The sequence below is a fragment of the Polistes canadensis genome, unplaced genomic scaffold, assembly GCF_001313835.1.
Source record: "Polistes canadensis isolate GaletaPanama2010 unplaced genomic scaffold, ASM131383v1 scaffold_1, whole genome shotgun sequence".
NCBI classification, from domain to species: Eukaryota; Metazoa; Arthropoda; class Insecta; order Hymenoptera; family Vespidae; genus Polistes; species Polistes canadensis.
This window is the reverse complement of record NW_014569548.1, coordinates 2,232,053-2,249,149: the sequence shown is the minus strand read 5'-3', so window position 1 is coordinate 2,249,149 and position 17,097 is coordinate 2,232,053. Positions and strand designations below refer to the sequence as shown.

Below are 17,097 nucleotides of genomic sequence, written 5' to 3'. Positions count from 1 at the left end.
TCTTTCGAGTATATAAGTGAACTTGCTATGGTATCACTTCCATTTGGATCGTTCGTTTCGCCATGGTGAGTATAGAAACAGTTGAAACTAAATTCGAATCTACTTATATTTGTTGCATCCTCATAAGTATATTAAAATAAATTCCGATACATTATTTCAAAGTGCTTTATTCATAGTTGGCGTATATTATTAATTCTAATAAGATTAAATATCGTATTGAACATTAATATTTCATCTTGCACACTGCTTTCTACGCCATGAGCACATGTTTCAAGAACTTTATAATTTCATATGATGATTTAGAAATTAATGTTTATGGTTTATATCTGAATAACCATGACGAAATTATTCTAGGGCGGTCTGATTTTTTATTATAAAAATAAATAATGAAATTCAATCTATTACGTATCTAATATTTGATCGGGTTTTATAGTCGCACAGGAAGTTCAGTGCCCCTCGCCATGGGTCTATGGGATTCTATCCTAAAAAAAGATCCCAGCGGCATCGCGGAAAAGTTAAGGCTTTCCCTAAAGATGATCCGAACAAACCTGTTCACTTAACGGCTTTTATTGGATACAAAGCTGGTATGACGCATGTTGTACGCGAAGCTGATAGGCCTGGGTCAAGTAAGTTTTTGCATAAGCTAGATATATATTTTTATTCTATTATTAATTCAAAGTCGTATAACTTTCTTTCATTTTTTAAAGTCATTTTCGCTTTTTCTATTTCTTTATCGCTACTTTAATTAACTTTAGTAATTTGTATTTTTTTTTTTATATATATATTTTTTTATCGACACTTTCCAATATCTGATAGATACAGAAATGTATCAGTCGATTTGGTAGCGGGGCGAAAGCTGCTTGATCTTGTGCAGTATATTCCTGCAGTGTCGAAAATCAATTCTGTTCTCTACATTTGTAGTGGTATACGGGAGCACGGCATATTCCATAAACTCTTTGGAGTCCATTGGGCAATGACCATTGAGACAAACCATGTTTGGCACAGATTTCTTTTTAAATATTATTAGAGAGAAATATCTTTATTAAATATGATATACCTTAATATATTATTATGCATATAAATTCTTATACTTATACTTTTTCCTCTAGAGGTGAATAAAAAAGAAATTGTAGAAGCAGTTACAATTCTTGAAACACCACCAATGATTGTAGTTGGCGTTGTTGGGTACATTGAAACCCCACATGGTCTTCGTGCACTTACAACAGTATGGGCAGAACATCTTTCTGAAGATTGTCGTAGACGCTTCTACAAGAATTGGTAAGAGTATATGATTTACAATTTTATTAATATATACACATTTTAAGACATTTGAATTAAATTTATCTTTAAATTAGCTCTCCGCTCGTTAGATGAGAGTTATATTTTGGATATAGCCACTGAGTTCTATAATTACTTATTTTCATCGGCTTATCCGAGAAATGTGTTCAATCTCCGCTCATTTTGAAGAGATTGGCACGTTACAGATCCAATTGTGGATGCATACATTGAAACATAGAAAGGAATTTTGATTACTTTTGTGCAGGTACAAGAGTAAGAAGAAGGCTTTTACTAAAGCCTCTAAAAAATGGCAGGATGATCTTGGTCGTAAATCTATAGAGAAAGATTTAAAAAAAATTATCAAGTATTGTAAGGTCGTACGCATTATTGCTCATACGCAGGTAATGTTCTCATAGATATTAAAAATTTATTAACCACTTGCGGTGGAAAGACGTGCCACGCACGTCAACATGCTTTTGTTACCGGAACGCCAGCGACGTGTTACGCACGTCGTTTGGCGATTGTTACAGAAAGATAAATGACGTTCTGGCACGCGCAACCGAGAATTTCTTTGCACCGCAAGTGGTTAAGAAATATATAAAAATTATATCAGGATCTTAAACAAAACGTTCTACTTAAATAGATGAAATTGTTGAGACAACGTCAGAAGAAAGCTCATATTATGGAGATTCAACTGAATGGAGGAACTATTGATCAAAAAGTTCAATGGGCTCGTGAACACCTGGAAAAACCTGTACCTATTAGTAATGTATTTGCACCAGATGAAATGATTGATGTTATTGGAGTTACTAAAGGAAAAGGATATAAAGGTATGTTATCCGAATATTTATACATACATATATTTTTGAATGACCACATTTAAAAATTATATTAAATCATTTCATTATTAATTATAATTTGGACTATGATGATAAAGCATGATGTGTCATTATCTGATAAACTGAAGATACCTCATGTTTGCTGCCTTCCTTCTGACGTCCTTTATTTTAATCATGATTTTATTTTAAACATGCATATTAGATCTGTATTTTTACATATGTTTATTGTCTTAAAGTTAATTAATATATTTTTCATTAATAGGTGTTACATCTCGTTGGCATACTAAGAAATTGCCACGCAAAACTCATAAAGGTTTGAGGAAAGTTGCTTGCATTGGTGCATGGCATCCAAGTCGTGTTTCATTTACTGTTGCACGTGCAGGACAAAAAGGATATCATCATCGCACAGAAATGAATAAAAAGATTTATCGTATTGGTCAAGGCATACACACGAAGGATGGCAAGGTAATGTTTCTTCCTTCTTGTTAAAGAAACCACATTTTAATTTATATTGCCCATTTCCCCGCAATAGCATTTCTTTTTAATAGGAGTGTGTTTGCGTATTATTAAAGATGGGCGACAGTAATGATTTCTCGTCATAGTACCTAGGGTATCATTGTTGTATTTTAGGTCTCCTATGAAAGCAACAAATTTTTTTAAATAAAAAATAAGAATCTTTATTTACAAATATATGTATAATTGTTAATTATGTGATTACTAAATACATATTTTATTACAGATTATTAAAAATAATGCCTCGACAGAGTATGATCTTACTGAAAAAACTATTACTCCAATGGGTGGTTTCCCACATTATGGTGAAGTTAATAATGACTTCATTATGATCAAAGGTTGTTGTATGGGACCAAAGAAACGTGTCATTACGCTTCGTAAGGTAAGACCTATATATTGTTTATATGCATATCTAAGTGAATGTAATTTAATATGATGAGATATCTTGAGCCGAATTATTGTTGACAAATATATGATATTTAATGATAGGACTGATTAATATGCTATAATGATAAGAAATTTTTATTTTTAACTGTATCATAACTAAAATTAATTATTATTTTAGTCTTTATTGGTACACACGAAACGGTCTGCTTTGGAAAAGATTAATCTGAAATTCATCGATACAAGTTCGAAGTTTGGACATGGTCGTTTCCAAACAGCTGCAGACAAGGTATCCTTTATGGGTCAACTCAAAAAAGATCGTCTTCGAGAGGAGCAAGCTCAAGCAACTACTGCAGCTCCTGCAACTGCCAGTGCACAATAAAACTATTTTCTTTGTGCATTTTGATCAAAATAAAAATATGAATCAATCAACGAATCGTTATATCATTTGAATCTTTCCAAAATATTATAGAAAACTAATATCAACTACTATTTAATGAACACATTAAAAATTTATTAGTAGTGAAATAAAAGCAAATCTAATTTAACTATGAGCATGTGCACCATGGAGAATATACAAGGAGTACGAGTTTCATGTATACAAATAGGATATATAAGTAAGAGGCGCCAGTGTTCTATTTGTACCAAAATGAAAAGGAAAAAGACGGCAGTTTGAAATAGAAATAATAATACGAAACTATAACTGTAATCATTTAGGTTGTTTAAGTATAAATAATTGAAATTAAATAAATAATTATTTAGTAATCGTAAAAAAATGAGTAGATAGTAATTGTAATAATCGATACGTTACTATATTCAGAGCAGTACAAAAGGAACATTAGCGATACTAGTGGTGAAAAAAGAAAACTTAAATATACGATTTGCGTGGACAGATTTTGGCAATTAATACGTTGAGTTTGTACTACTTGTGTAGTCTCCATGGTGTGCATCTTGAACAATAAGTATGGTTTATTACATGATGCGCCCATATTGACGTAATCAGACATCTATTCCATAAATCCTTACAACGAAGAGGATAAGGAGTGATTGTTTAAGAAGGAATTGTTATGAAAGGGCCATGTTATACAAAGATTACTTGTATTATAATCCCTATTAACGTGAAAGAGTCATAATCAGACATAAGTTTGTAACCAATGCTATAGGCACATGGTGAGGATATTGCTATTTTCCTATTGCGCTTTTAGTTCATATTTTGTCCATATCTGTCGCTGAAGTCACACACGCTTCGAGTGAAAGATGGTGAACAGAATGAAGAACACGTAACAGTTTGGAAATATTTCAAAGCATATTAATATGTACGTAAATTTATACTTTCGGAGCCTATCTCTTAAATGCATTTATAGAGACATCTGATAGTAAAATTTTGATTTACTTGTACAGCTGAGTTGAATAAACTTGCTGTTAAGATTTAATATTTAAGTAGAAACTGATAGAAAGTTATAGATCATGGAGTAAATTAATTGTAGATTTTTCGAGAATGTTTGGTAATTTTGCTTACATACCATTAAACGAATTCCTTTTGTACGAACGTATATATTATTCGGTTATTAAGTCTTTTCGTTGTGCGAAATAGCAGGAAAACGGATATCTATCATTTTATATTTATACGTGATGTACTTCTATTATTATATAGTTGAGAAATTAGTGTAGATTTTCAGTTCATGGGTGCTTCATATACAAGAAAAACTAATACGAAAATGAATAGGTATGTTTATATATATATTTTATTTAACTCTAAAAATTTGATTACTAATAATTTGGATTGAGTACATTTATATGCTATCCATAAATAACTATAAATGTCATTACATATGGCAATTAATGTGTCTTTATTTTAGACCTACTTCAAATTCAGAAAAAATAAGTGGAGATAGCCATCCTAGCAGTAATGCGAGGCCCTTGTCTATAGAAGGGCCACGTACTTCAAATGATCCAGCACAGCCAGTGCAGGAACAACCAAAACAACCTAATGATCTTCAAGGTCTTCTGCGATTTGCTGTTGAAGCATCACAAGCAGGAGGTGCGACATACGAGCCTCAATTTCAACCTCTGGATGAAGAAGTATGAATTTAATTGAATAGTTATAGATTACTATATTGTAGATATTAGTTATTGTGATATTTTATTTATGTTTTACAGAAGAAAAAGTTCTTAAGTGAAGCTTTATCTTCATTAACTGTAAATGTTATAGAAGAATTACAGAAAGCTATTAAAATATTATCAAATGTTGCGGATCTCCGGCCTGATGGTAACTCCTCTGAATATGATGCAGCTCTTGAGCGAATTGCAGATTTTGTTGATAATATTGACGTTGCCAATGATTTTTACAAAATTGGTGGCTTTTCAATATTTGGCCCGTGTCTTAATTCTTCTCACAGTAGCATCAGGTGGAGAACAGCAGATATAATTGCAGAGTTGACACAAAATAATCCATTTTGTCAACAAAGAATTTTAGAATGCGGATTATTTCCAATATTATTAGAAATGGTAGATAAGGATCCTTCAGAAGCTGCAAGAATCAAATCTTTATATGCTATATCATGTATGTACACAGAATTTATTTAATAATTATATATATTTTAATTCATTAGTAATAAATATTATTAATATTTATGTTATATAGGTATAGTAAGAGGACAACCAATGTCTTTACAATACATGGACAAAAACGATGGTTATTCTGTTCTTTTAAGAGCTATGCAAAGTTCGGTGAAAAAGTTACAGATTAAATCTGCCTTTTTACTCTCATCACTTTGTAACAAAGATAATTCAGATAATTTAAAAATTACTTTAGTTAATATGGGATTAATTGAACAAACAACTGGATTACTTGGATCAAATGATATTTCTCCAGAAATAAGGTAATAGATAATTGTAATAAATATAATGACAAAAATATACATTCAGAATATATTTGTACTCAAATATATGAATACATATATTTGATACATTTTTAGTTAAACTAATATAGTTGTGTTTAAAATAAGTTTTTGTGTAAATATAATAATTATTATATTTTTCAGAGAACAATTATTAAATATTCTTACCGGTTTAACAAATAATACCTTTTTACCAGCATTACGAGAATGTCGCAAACCAAAACTATGTTTGAAATTAATACTTGAACAATGTTTAAAAGAATTAACATCAGAAGATAAAGAAGAAATAGATATGTGTAATCAATTATTAGACAAAATATTTTCCGACAGTGATATTATTGAAGAAAGATAAATATAATATATTTCTAATTGTATTATTTCAAATTATGATTGTAAAAAGCAATTTAATAACAAGGATAACAATAACAATGTCCCTAGAGTGATACCGTTTGAATGCTTTAATTTGTTTTATTCTAATTTATTAAATATAAGTAAAAATGATAAACTATTAAATATCCTATACATTTCTGCCATAACTTTTTTTATTCACATTCTTTTACTTACATTTAAGATGACGCGTGTATGGGTTTCACAACTATATTTTTTAAATATTTATTTTTAACGTCAAATTGTGCTAATTTATTCTTGAGTCATCTCGAATAATGCCGCTTTTATATATATATATATATATATGAACATGCGTCGTTAGCATAATTAAATGCGCAGTGATGTATAATATATATATATCCTGCAGTCAAGCAAATACATATGTCCTCTGGAAAAAGTTCCCTCTCCAAGCAACCAAAATTTCCCTGCGATTCTATTATTTACAAAAATATCAATATGTTTAATAATGTTTATACGTTACAGCAAAAAAGTGAAAAACCAATGAAATCTTTAAAACAAGTAATAAGCCAATGGCTGCAGTTTTTTCATCGTATGATTAGATTGTAAATTATGAAATTGAAAATGATTTAATTTTAAGAAAAAATGCTTTCTCCTTCACACACACACGTGCATTAAATTGGTTATTTTATAATAATTATACGTAACAGATATTTAACGTTAAAGAATAGAATCTAAATTTAAAATTATTTATTTTTAATAGATCATTTTCCTTTCTTATCCATTTGTATTTTTTATTATCGAATAATAATAATTATATATAAAGAAATAAGGATGATTGACAAAAATGGAAACTGCCGTATGGAAAGGGTACCCCCTTCCCTCTACTGGCGGTATACATGACTAAGTTGGTATACACATAGGTTCTTTTTAAATCACATAAAATTTAAGTATTACGTTTGATTACAAACAAAATAATGTCTGACGACAAAAAATCAGAAGAACAAGTAGAAGATTCGGAGTTCTATGATTTATTAGACAGTAAGTAAATCTTTTTATTTTAATCATAAATATATATGTCATTTAACATTCGGTGTGCTAACCTTTAGACAGTCATATTCATGAAATGTCACCTATGATATTTTTAACTTTTATATAATATTTAAAAAAATATCATTATATACATGTAAGAGATTTAAAAAGTAAAATTAAATAATTAAAATAATTTTTTATATAAACATTTAATCGAATATATATATTTCTTTGTATGATTATATAACATTTACATATTTATTATTTTTCAATAGCATTTGTAAAAAGTAATAAAAAAAAATAAATAATTAATAATAAATTAAATAATTAATCTAATATATTAATAAATATTTATGTTAAATTTAAGTCGAAATCATTTGACATCATAGAGAAGCATTAGTTATTAATATACATTAAAATATATGTGTTACTTGTTAAGATGATATAACAATATGAAGAGTGCTGTAACTAATAAAAACCTAAGTTTAGGAGTAAACATAAAAACAGAATTAGTGTGTCTATTAATGTACATAAAGTGTTACTTGATATAATTTGTCAACCCAAGTTTACTTATGAGCTGTAATAAGCTAACAGGCTGTAAATAATTAAATATCTATCTATCAATCTATTTAATTTGACATAAAATATTTATTTATATTTTTTAGGTGCTTTGGAGGATTTTAATAAAACGTTAGAAGTGAAAGATGATGATGGTGTTGATACGGCATCCAAATCTGTATTATCGAATAAGACAGAAGACACAGCATCTAAAGATGCTGATAATTTGTGGATAGATTTTATTAATCAAGTTTCTAATGAGTTTTCAGATAATTTAATCCAAAATGGTAACTATATAAATATATGTATACATATTCTGAAAAAAGTATTATTTTTTGATTCTTTAAATAGCATCAGAAGCAGAATTAGGAGCTTCATTTCAGAAAATGACTCAGATGGTTGTTAATGCCAATGCTGGTGGAGAAACCGCAGATAGTGAGCCTATCAGTGCTGATTTCCAATCATCTATTACACAAGCTTTAAAAGATTTATCTGTTACAGCTGAAAATTTGCAGGTAACAAAAACTCCTTAAAAAATGATTATAACTATTCAATGACATGAAATATTAAAGTTAACGATACTTCAGTGTCAACCAGATCTTGCCTATATGTTTGGGAAAATGAATTTAGAAGAAGGCGCAGGTGATATATTACCATTTATGCAGGGCATGATGCAATCCCTTTTATCTAAAGAAATATTATATCCATCATTAAAAGAACTAGTAGATAAATATCCTGAATGGTTGGAACAAAAAAAAGCAACATTGCCTTCGGCTGATTTACAAAGATATACTAAACAATTAGAACTAATGCAAAAGGTTTGTTTCTTTTATAATTAAAAATATATAACATTAGAAAGAAAAAGTGATAATTAATTTTGAAATGTATACTATTTAAGATTTGTAATGAATTAGAAAAAGAGCAGGATACTGATACAGACGAAGCTAAAAGAAGACGTTTCGAAGTAATATTGTCTCTTATGCAAGATATGCAAACTTATGGCCATCCTCCTGAAGAACTTATTGGAGAACATCCAGCTCTTTTTCAGTTTGACTCTGAGGGTAATCCTATTATTCAAACATTACCTCCTGGAGTAGAAACTCCACAAGATTGTTGTATTATGTAAATACGATTACGTTGTAGATTTTTCTATATAAATGAATATACCCATTTTATCGATAAACTCGAAAATATTTAAATTTACATTATATAAGATGTAATTCTATTTGTTTAATATTACATACTTTATTACGCAATATGTACTTTTAACTGGAACTAAAAAATATATATATATATTGTTATATATATATATATGTTCGTGTTTTTTTTTGGCAATTATACTTTAAGATGGAGAGAGTGCAGCTACACCAGGCAAAACTTTTCCTTCGAGTAGTTCTAAACTTGCACCACCACCTGTGCTCACATGACTCACTTTATCTTCAGTTTTCCATTTAGCAGCACAAGTTGCAGTGTCACCGCCACCTATAATAGTAATCGTACCACGACCAGTAGCTTCTACAACATTATCCATTAAACTTTTTGTGCCTTTATTGAAATTTTCAAATTCAAACACTCCAGCTGGTCCATTCCATACTATTACTTTTGCCCTTTTAATTGGTTCTACAAAATAAATAATACATATTTAGGATTTATTATAATTATACATTCTTACAGATTGTAATAATTAAATCTACTAGCCTGCAAATAACTCTCTAGACTTTAGTCCAACATCCAAACCCATCCAGCCATCAGGTATACCACCTTCTACTGTAGCTTCACCTACAGCAGCATTTTCTGCGAATTTATCTGCTGTTACAAAGTCCACTGGCAAGTGAATTTGAACATTATTTTTTTTTGCTTTTTCCAATAAATCATTTACAATTTTTGAACCCTCTTCATCAAACAGAGAATTACCAATCTATGAGCAATATAAATAATCCATTTAATATTAATTCATTAAATTTTATCAAAAAAGATGTTATATTAAATAATTCTTACTTTCATATTCTTAGAAATTTTTAAAAATGTATAAGCCATTCCTCCGCCTATAATCATTTCATTAACTTTGTCTAGGAGGTTATTAATTAATTGGATTTTATCCGCAATTTTTGCTCCACCTAAAATAGCTAAGAATGGACGTTCCGGATTATCTAAAGCTTTCGCAAAGTATTCTAATTCTTTCTTGAGAAGGAAACCGCTAGCTCTAATATCAAATCCATCTCCCATCATTGAACTATGAGCACGATGGGCAGTTCCAAAAGCATCATTAATATAAACATCTCCTAATTTTCTTAAAGATGCCCTAAACTTTGTAACGCTATCTTTGTCAGCTTTAACCTACGAATAAAGATCATCTAAATATAATGAATAAAAAAATTAAAATATTATATCTTCACCATTGAAAAATCATTAAATATATACTTTATTTCCATCAGAACCAACTCCTTTTCCTTCTTCTTCAATATAGAATCTTAAATTTTCTAACAAAATAATTGTTCCAGGTGCAGGGTTAGCGCAAGCTGCTTCTACATCAGGACCCACACAGTCATTCAAAAATTGTACGTCTTTTCCCAGAAGTGTTTTTAATTCATCCGCAACAGGTTTTAATGTATATTTCTCATCCTTTTTACCATCTGGTCGCCCCAAATGGGACATCAAAACAATCGATTTTGCTTTCTTATCAAGTGCATACTTAATCGAATCTAAAGCAGCTACGATTCTTTGATTGTTTGTTATTTTTCCTTCTTTAAGTGGTACGTTGAAATCTACTCTATAAAATATTGAATAATAAGATGATTTTTATTCTATATACATTAATATTAATGTTATATTAATGTCTGTAATAAATGTATGTATGTAGTAAATAAATACATTAAATAATTCGAGTTAAATAAACAGAATCGGAGGTTATCTATCATACATACTATCAGTCATCTGTCATTTTTTTAACCTCTTAGAAAAAAAAAATCTATAATCTAAGAATATATATATCATATATTTTATGTGAGCGAGTAGATTTATGTAATTTAACATACTATTCATATATGTAATCATAAAAATATAATGAGATTGTAATATATACCGCATAAGAACCCTTTTGTCTGTGAGATCCACTTTATCTATGCTGAGTTTGTTTAATGCCATTTTTGTAATAGTTAAGCCTTTTTTTCCACTTTCACTATCAGTTATCTTCAAATTTAGATCACTTTTAGATGGTATTAGATAGAAATAATACACAACGGTTCCTTCGAATGCTGTTAAGTGTCTTGAATAATGACTGATTCGTTCACCAAAGTCAAAGAAAGGTCGCCGAACGTAGCGACATCCTGTAAGTTTTTGAATCGCGCGCATATCGTATTATACTTGATAAAATCTCTCAATCTTCTATACTATTCTATACATCTTTCTGTATTATTCTGCAATTATTAAATAAAAGTTAATTATATATCCATATTTATCTTAAAATATAAATAATAGAAAAATATTTTCAAGTAATTCAATTGGATATATTTCATTCAATAAATAATACGTTTATTTAGTTTACATAAGACGAGAGCGGTAATTCGATTTGAAGCAAGTTGCATATTTGAATACTTTTCATTTTTAATTAATCATTGAGTTTGATTAAAATTGGCTTGATTTAAAAAAAAATGAAGAAATCTTGTATGATATATAATACACGAACTATGACGATATTACCCATGTGGATTCTTTTCAATTGCAACATTGATCCACCTGAAAGTCATCCAACTGAACCAGATAAATTAATTACGATATCGAATTAGAAGAGAAATCGATTGATCTTTTGATCATTTATATTAATATTTAACTTTTAATAACCCTAAAGTTTTAAATAATAATAATAATATCTTTTATGTATCTGTTTTGTCCATATATTATCTCGATTATTATATCCTATGACTATTTTTACATATCATTATAAACTGTTTATAAAAAAGGGGTGAATTTAAACCTTATATTTATTAACAATTCTGTGTACGGTGTATTTACATTACTGTGTCATACCCGCAATGTCTCTGCAATGCTAACCGCACTGATTTTACTGCAGACGAAACTTAACGAGAAATAAATACTTTTCTAATAGATTTATTTTCAAAAATTTTTCGTTGATATACGTAAAAGAAAATTTAGTGATAAAAGCATCACGAAAGAAATAATAATAGAACAAATAATATTTATACAGTTTTAAGATACATTTTCGAATCTTTACATACTTATGTAGGACATGCTCTGATAAAAATATCCAACGGGTTGAATGACTTCGTGCATTAAATCTATCATTTGACCTTCAATTTATTGCAATTGAAATAATAAATAAAATTAAATTTAATTATGAAAAGGATCGAATGTCTTTTTTATTATAGAAAAGTAATAAGATCATGGTCACAGTATTAAAACACACGATTTAGAATAAATTATGTTCTCTTGATTTACGATTTGTAATTGTATTAACACAGTCTCAGTTAGAAGAATCATATTTGTTGGAAGTTTAATGACATGTTATAAACATGTGCAAAGATTTGCAGGAATTTTCTTTTAAAATTACAGCAATGCAGTTGTGGAAAGCTATGTTTCCGAGGAAATATCAAATCGACGTCTGGTATCCTGGTATTCCGTTTGACCGCGGCTATTCTTGATCCTGGCCCAGTGGCACAGTCTACACCTTCGTTTGTCTTCAAAGTCGAAATTCAAACGTGCAGTATTTCTTTTTAATGTCACAGAAAAAGAAAAAAAATCATCCAAGTAACATCTTCACCCTTTTCTATTTTACATTTTCTGTTCTTACTGATTTCCATATAATAATAGTGTAACATTATATGACGGTAATGATTCTATTTAAATGAATTTTATTTTTCAGTTACTCAGAACGAACGAACTATTTTTTCTAAGATATTGAACTAAATTAAAGTAGGTTAATCCATCATTTCCAATGAGAAAAGTATCTTGCTAAAAATATTCTCTTCAATAAGACGTATGCATAATTTTTGTACGTTACTTAAGCCACTGTTAGCCAAGAAATAAAGATAGACAATCTTACAATATCTACGGAAGCAAAATATGCTTATTTTTGGATTTGTATATAGTTGTTATTGATGTAAAAGACAAAGGTTAATATATGAAATTTGAAAACTGGACAATCTAGGGAAATTTACTGGTTGACGATTTATTGATCGTGTCTCGAAAACAGAATATGGCTCGTTCAACCATTTCGATTACTTCTTGAGAACCCAGTCACGCAATATTGTCACCCTACCTTAGATATTCGTTCTTTAGAAAATAGATCATTTTCAGAACTGTGGAACTATGCGTCATGCTATCGATGCATGTCAATGAACCGTCTCTCTTTCTTTACTATAAAGCTCCGTTGATCGACTGCCAAATCGAATGTCAATGGTCGAAGTAGTTCTCATAAATGAGAGGAGAAAGGATTCCCTCTCTTTCAACATTTCATTTAATAGCAGACGTTTATTGTGAATGGTGATTTTTCTCCCATCTACTGGATGGTCATCTGACCCTTCCTATACCAAGCATTGCGACCTCTCGGATTGCTGATGCTGAAGATCTTAAAACAAATAAACTACGAAGACCAAGCTCTAACTTCAACCAAAATAACTCAACTTTTCTGAACGCGGAGGCGGTTCGCTTATAATGTTCCAAGGTATACGTTCTTAAGAAGTATACTTAAGAATACGTTTAAAGGTGCATATTGCAATTTCTATTGAATACCGTCCAACGAGACCACGTTGATTCGTGGTGGCGACGACAGGACGTCATAGAAAAGATTTTGACAAGCTTTCGTATTTGGCATCAAGAATTATCAGATATCATACATCATGAGGAGATCATGCTTGGGTATAAATGTATAACTATGTGAATTCACATTTACAAATCTATTAAGTAACATGTGTTAAAAGTGAAAAATAGTACATGAAATTTATCACACTCATTATAAATATATATAATAAATAATAATAATAGTATAAATAATTTAAGGAAGTTAACCAAATGTTTCTGATAATTTCCAACGGATCATTTCACCTGTTTCACCACTAATATTTTGGTCTGCCTGAGTCCATTATCGTACGGTCGTTTTTGAACGCATAATTATATCCGCATTAATGGTGCCAAAACGAAGGCAAAAGTCGATGGTACGGAATGCATTTCTCGACTAAGGCAAACGAGTACAACACTCTACGAATCGAGAATCGTGATGCTGTCTTTGCTATTTTACACTTGTTTTGATCGTTCGAAACTTCACATTATGAAGTGATTTATTAGGTAGGAAAGAAAGCGAAATTAATAGATGACATAATAAATATATACAGTAGGAAAAATTCGATGTAGGATAATCCATATAAGTACGTATATACCAACGGTGGGCAAACTACGGTTTTTTAAAATTACACCGTACCGTTCCCGAGATAATATTAGCTCTCACTGTCATTTTTCTTAAAATTTAATATTAATAATCCATAATAGTATAGCATGTATCAATATTAGAATATTTTACATATAAACGGGTTATTCATATTACCTTTTCAACCACCCATATCCTTATCCAAACTCCAAAAATGTATTATACCTGGCTCTTATTATCGAAGAAGTTACTTATCTCTGCTAGATGAAATGGATTGCTCAAAATCTATCAGAGATTTGATTTATCGAAGATGTTGATTGTTCATTTCTGCAAAAGGATTCGTTGTTTTTAAAGTTTTAAGGAAAGACGATGCGATATACCGGGGAAGTAAGGAAGAATGGGAGGTAGAAGCAAGAGGAAGGGGTTGAAAGAAAAGGAATCGCGAGGACGGTGTCGGTCCAATGCCAGTGAAACTCGCCTCGACGAGCTGGGTTTGGCTCGGTCTCTCGAAGTCAAGTGCCGAGCGCCGAGTATTAACGAGTGCCGGGAACGAAATTCTGTCTGCTAGAGGAGGCACCTACATCGTTAACGCTTTTAAAATCGTGAAATCGGTGCGTTCATCGTTCCGTGCGAATGCAGCACGAAAGACCATTCATTCCATCTTTCTTTCATTTCGTTGATCATAAAACACGTTTCTATCGCAGTTCTCAATCATCTCTTAACGTCGAGTAATCGTTCTTTCAACATACCTTCATTGGTCCATTCCTTTTGGATCTCATCGACGAATCCTAATTCAACCAAAGACTACTACTATTCTACTTTTTGGTCACTGCACTCCGAAACTATGAAGTGGTACGTGTTTTCACGATACACGATTTTTTCTTTTTCCTGTTTTTAGTTTTACTGTAAACTTTTTCTAAGGATCGATTACACAAGAAATATTATTCATTTTTTCGATCATATTTTTCAAACTTTTCTCCTAAAGCGTAATCAAATACATAAGTTTCTTATCGTGTCGGTAGGAAAAATTGAAGATAATTTTATGTAATCTTATTATATATAATAAGATTAATATTAATATGATCTTATTATATATATATAATGAGAAGATACTTCGATATAATGAATCAAAAGAAAAATATTATATACTTATATAGGTATATATACTTCTTTATTTAGCAGTATCTTACTTGTAAAGCAATTTAAACTTAAGACCATGTTATTCTGTGGCACGTGCAGAGTTTATTCTTTTCATAGATCACACGATAAAATGATGACGTAATTATTAGACAAATCGATGCGGTTATGAATTCTCGATAAATATTATACTCTATAGTAGATCACTATAAACTTGTAATATGTAGATGGTAATAAGCGATGAGGTGAACGCCTACGATTTTCAATAATTATATGCACTTTTATTCGTCCTCGTATTCGAGGAAAATTATTTAATATTGAAATCTGATATCTCGCTGACGCGATACCGTATGAATTTGATTGAAAGATTAATCGCGACGATTGGATTTTAGTCGTAACATTTTATATCGATTAATATCGAAAGTTTTTCTTTGTGTTTCATACGTGTAGAGTCAGTCCATCGAACTGTTTATTTAAACTAAATAATTATAGAGTCATGTATATCATTCAAGGAGTCAATTGTGCAGCAAGCGAAGAGTAATCGTAGTTATTTATGCTCTTTGGGTACTCTAAAATAAAAAAACTTGAAGAAAAATCTTTCGAAAAAGTGCTGTGTCGGAGAGAACGATGTTGCCTGCTGTATCACACACACCGAGTGGGGCCGTTTAAAAATAGACGTTTAAACTTAAATTATGCCCTCTGGTGAAGGGAACCAGTAGAATGGCGGTCAAAATTTCATAGTCTTATAGTAAGTTCCTTCGATTTTCTTCCATTTGTCGAATTACGTAACAAAATCGACGTTCTTATTATACACCCTTTTAATTTTCTTTTTATTCGTCGATATCTTATTTAGAATATGATTTTAGATTGCATTGTGAAATTTAATCTTCGTAATACGAGTGATATTTGAAATATAGGCAATATCGAAAAAGTCACTCATAATTCATTTATTTTATCAAAATTTTGATTACGTATTAAAAAGCGTAATATCAAAAACATTTAGCAACAATGTCAGGAAGATTTTATACATATTTCAACATTTATTTTAACACTTATTATTAATAAGTGTACGAAATAATAGTTATACGTATACATTTGCAAGATCATTCATTAGAAAGGTAGAAAAAGTATAGGAAAGTTATCAATTATACATGTGATCAGAGATCATTAATTAAGACTACTTTTTTATGTATAATTATCACCTGGTTATCTTTAAAAAATATTATTTGGAAAACGCTAATTAAGAGATTTATTATTTTGTTTAAAAGACATTTTAAAAGCGAAAGTAAGCCAGTTGTACGACGATCTTTACCTTGAGCATGACATTCACCTACGCGCGTTTGTGCGAATCACGCGTGCTTGAGACGACCGATACATATGTGTACATGGTTGTGTGCATTTTAGGTGTGCATGCATGTACGTTAAGAGCTAGAATAAACACGTTTGTATGCAAGTTCGGTATGTGCAGCGGTGCGGTTTCAATTGACCAACTAAGTTTATCGGTATGCGATTGGCTAGTAAAACTGCTCGCTTAATTTCTTTACGCAATCTCGTGATACAAAACGTCGTATATTTCATTAGTATTATTCTCTCGTATCATTTTTATTCAATGAATAATTTCATGAATAATTCTCAATGAATAATCATTCAATAAGTTTCTTTGAAAAAATTCAGTAAAACCGTCGTCCGTTCTTTTAAAGCTATTATTATATGTAGATAAATAACCACAAGT

General features: G+C 30.1%; 4 protein-coding genes across 7 annotated transcripts; 3 read left to right on the top strand and 1 right to left on the bottom strand.

Annotated features, from left to right (window-relative positions):
• Window positions 1-5: 5 nt before the first annotated feature.
• On the top strand, window positions 6-3,446 carry LOC106784224 (60S ribosomal protein L3). The gene is made up of 8 exons (XM_014743552.1): window positions 6-65; window positions 434-626; window positions 1,110-1,278; window positions 1,544-1,679; window positions 1,922-2,108; window positions 2,380-2,582; window positions 2,857-3,012; window positions 3,196-3,446. The coding sequence occupies exons 1-8, from the start codon at window positions 63-65 to the stop codon at window positions 3,394-3,396; spliced, it is 1,248 nt and encodes a 415-aa protein (XP_014599038.1). The 5' UTR covers window positions 6-62; the 3' UTR covers window positions 3,397-3,446.
• A 439-nt stretch (window positions 3,447-3,885) lies between these two features.
• LOC106784233 (hsp70-binding protein 1-like) lies at window positions 3,886-6,415 on the top strand. Of its 2 annotated transcripts, none has more exons than XM_014743572.1 (6): window positions 3,886-4,184; window positions 4,686-4,740; window positions 4,874-5,096; window positions 5,175-5,577; window positions 5,659-5,896; window positions 6,059-6,415. In XM_014743572.1, the coding sequence occupies exons 2-6, from the start codon at window positions 4,697-4,699 to the stop codon at window positions 6,264-6,266; spliced, it is 1,116 nt and encodes a 371-aa protein (XP_014599058.1). In that variant the 5' UTR covers window positions 3,886-4,184; window positions 4,686-4,696; the 3' UTR covers window positions 6,267-6,415. The 2 variants fall into 2 exon arrangements, with proteins under 2 accessions (XP_014599058.1, XP_014599050.1); XM_014743564.1 differs by lacking the exon at window positions 3,886-4,184 and adding an exon at window positions 4,191-4,330.
• A 711-nt stretch (window positions 6,416-7,126) lies between these two features.
• Window positions 7,127-9,604, top strand: LOC106784358 (peroxisomal biogenesis factor 19). 2 transcript variants are annotated; one of them, XM_014743813.1, is made up of 6 exons: window positions 7,127-7,300; window positions 7,957-8,136; window positions 8,201-8,364; window positions 8,437-8,667; window positions 8,748-8,910; window positions 9,524-9,604. In XM_014743813.1, exons 1-6 carry the CDS (start codon window positions 7,237-7,239, stop codon window positions 9,535-9,537), a joined length of 816 nt encoding a protein of 271 aa, XP_014599299.1. In that variant the 5' UTR covers window positions 7,127-7,236; the 3' UTR covers window positions 9,538-9,604. The 2 variants fall into 2 exon arrangements, with proteins under 2 accessions (XP_014599299.1, XP_014599292.1); XM_014743806.1 differs by lacking the exon at window positions 9,524-9,604 and having other exon boundaries at window positions 8,748-9,124.
• On the bottom strand, window positions 9,094-11,186 carry LOC106784350 (phosphoglycerate kinase). Of its 2 annotated transcripts, none has more exons than XM_014743783.1 (5): window positions 10,932-11,186; window positions 10,271-10,619; window positions 9,848-10,186; window positions 9,548-9,767; window positions 9,094-9,469 (listed from the first exon to the last, which is right to left on the bottom strand). In XM_014743783.1, the coding sequence occupies exons 1-5, from the start codon at window positions 10,991-10,993 to the stop codon at window positions 9,192-9,194; spliced, it is 1,248 nt and encodes a 415-aa protein (XP_014599269.1). In that variant the 5' UTR covers window positions 10,994-11,186; the 3' UTR covers window positions 9,094-9,191. The 2 variants fall into 2 exon arrangements, with proteins under 2 accessions (XP_014599269.1, XP_014599278.1); XM_014743792.1 differs by having other exon boundaries at window positions 10,271-10,614; window positions 10,932-11,164.
• Window positions 11,187-17,097: the final 5,911 nt, after the last annotated feature.

Excerpts from the sequence above, each read along its gene's own strand:
- LOC106784233 (XM_014743572.1), top strand. The coding sequence starts at position 4,697 with ATGGGTGCTTCATATACAAGAAAAACTAATACGAAAATGAATAG. Across the intron at positions 4,741-4,873 it reads ACTAATACGAAAATGAATAG|ACCTACTTCAAATTCAGAAA; the intron begins GTATGTTTATAT and ends TCTTTATTTTAG. Across the intron at positions 5,897-6,058 it reads GATATTTCTCCAGAAATAAG|AGAACAATTATTAAATATTC; the intron begins GTAATAGATAAT and ends TATATTTTTCAG.
- LOC106784350 (XM_014743783.1), bottom strand. The coding sequence starts at position 10,993 with ATGGCATTAAACAAACTCAGCATAGATAAAGTGGATCTCACAGACAAA. Across the intron at positions 10,187-10,270 it reads TTGGTTCTGATGGAAATAAA|GTTAAAGCTGACAAAGATAG; the intron begins GTATATATTTAA and ends CTTTATTCGTAG. Across the intron at positions 9,768-9,847 it reads AAATTTCTAAGAATATGAAA|ATTGGTAATTCTCTGTTTGA; the intron begins GTAAGAATTATT and ends TATTGCTCATAG.
- LOC106784358 (XM_014743806.1), top strand. The coding sequence starts at position 7,237 with ATGTCTGACGACAAAAAATCAGAAGAACAAGTAGAAGATTCGGAGTTC. Across the intron at positions 8,137-8,200 it reads AGATAATTTAATCCAAAATG|CATCAGAAGCAGAATTAGGA; the intron begins GTAACTATATAA and ends TTCTTTAAATAG. Across the intron at positions 8,668-8,747 it reads AATTAGAACTAATGCAAAAG|ATTTGTAATGAATTAGAAAA; the intron begins GTTTGTTTCTTT and ends ATACTATTTAAG.
- LOC106784224 (XM_014743552.1), top strand. Across the intron at positions 1,680-1,921 it reads GCATTATTGCTCATACGCAG|ATGAAATTGTTGAGACAACG; the intron begins GTAATGTTCTCA and ends CTACTTAAATAG. Across the intron at positions 3,013-3,195 it reads GTGTCATTACGCTTCGTAAG|TCTTTATTGGTACACACGAA; the intron begins GTAAGACCTATA and ends TTATTATTTTAG.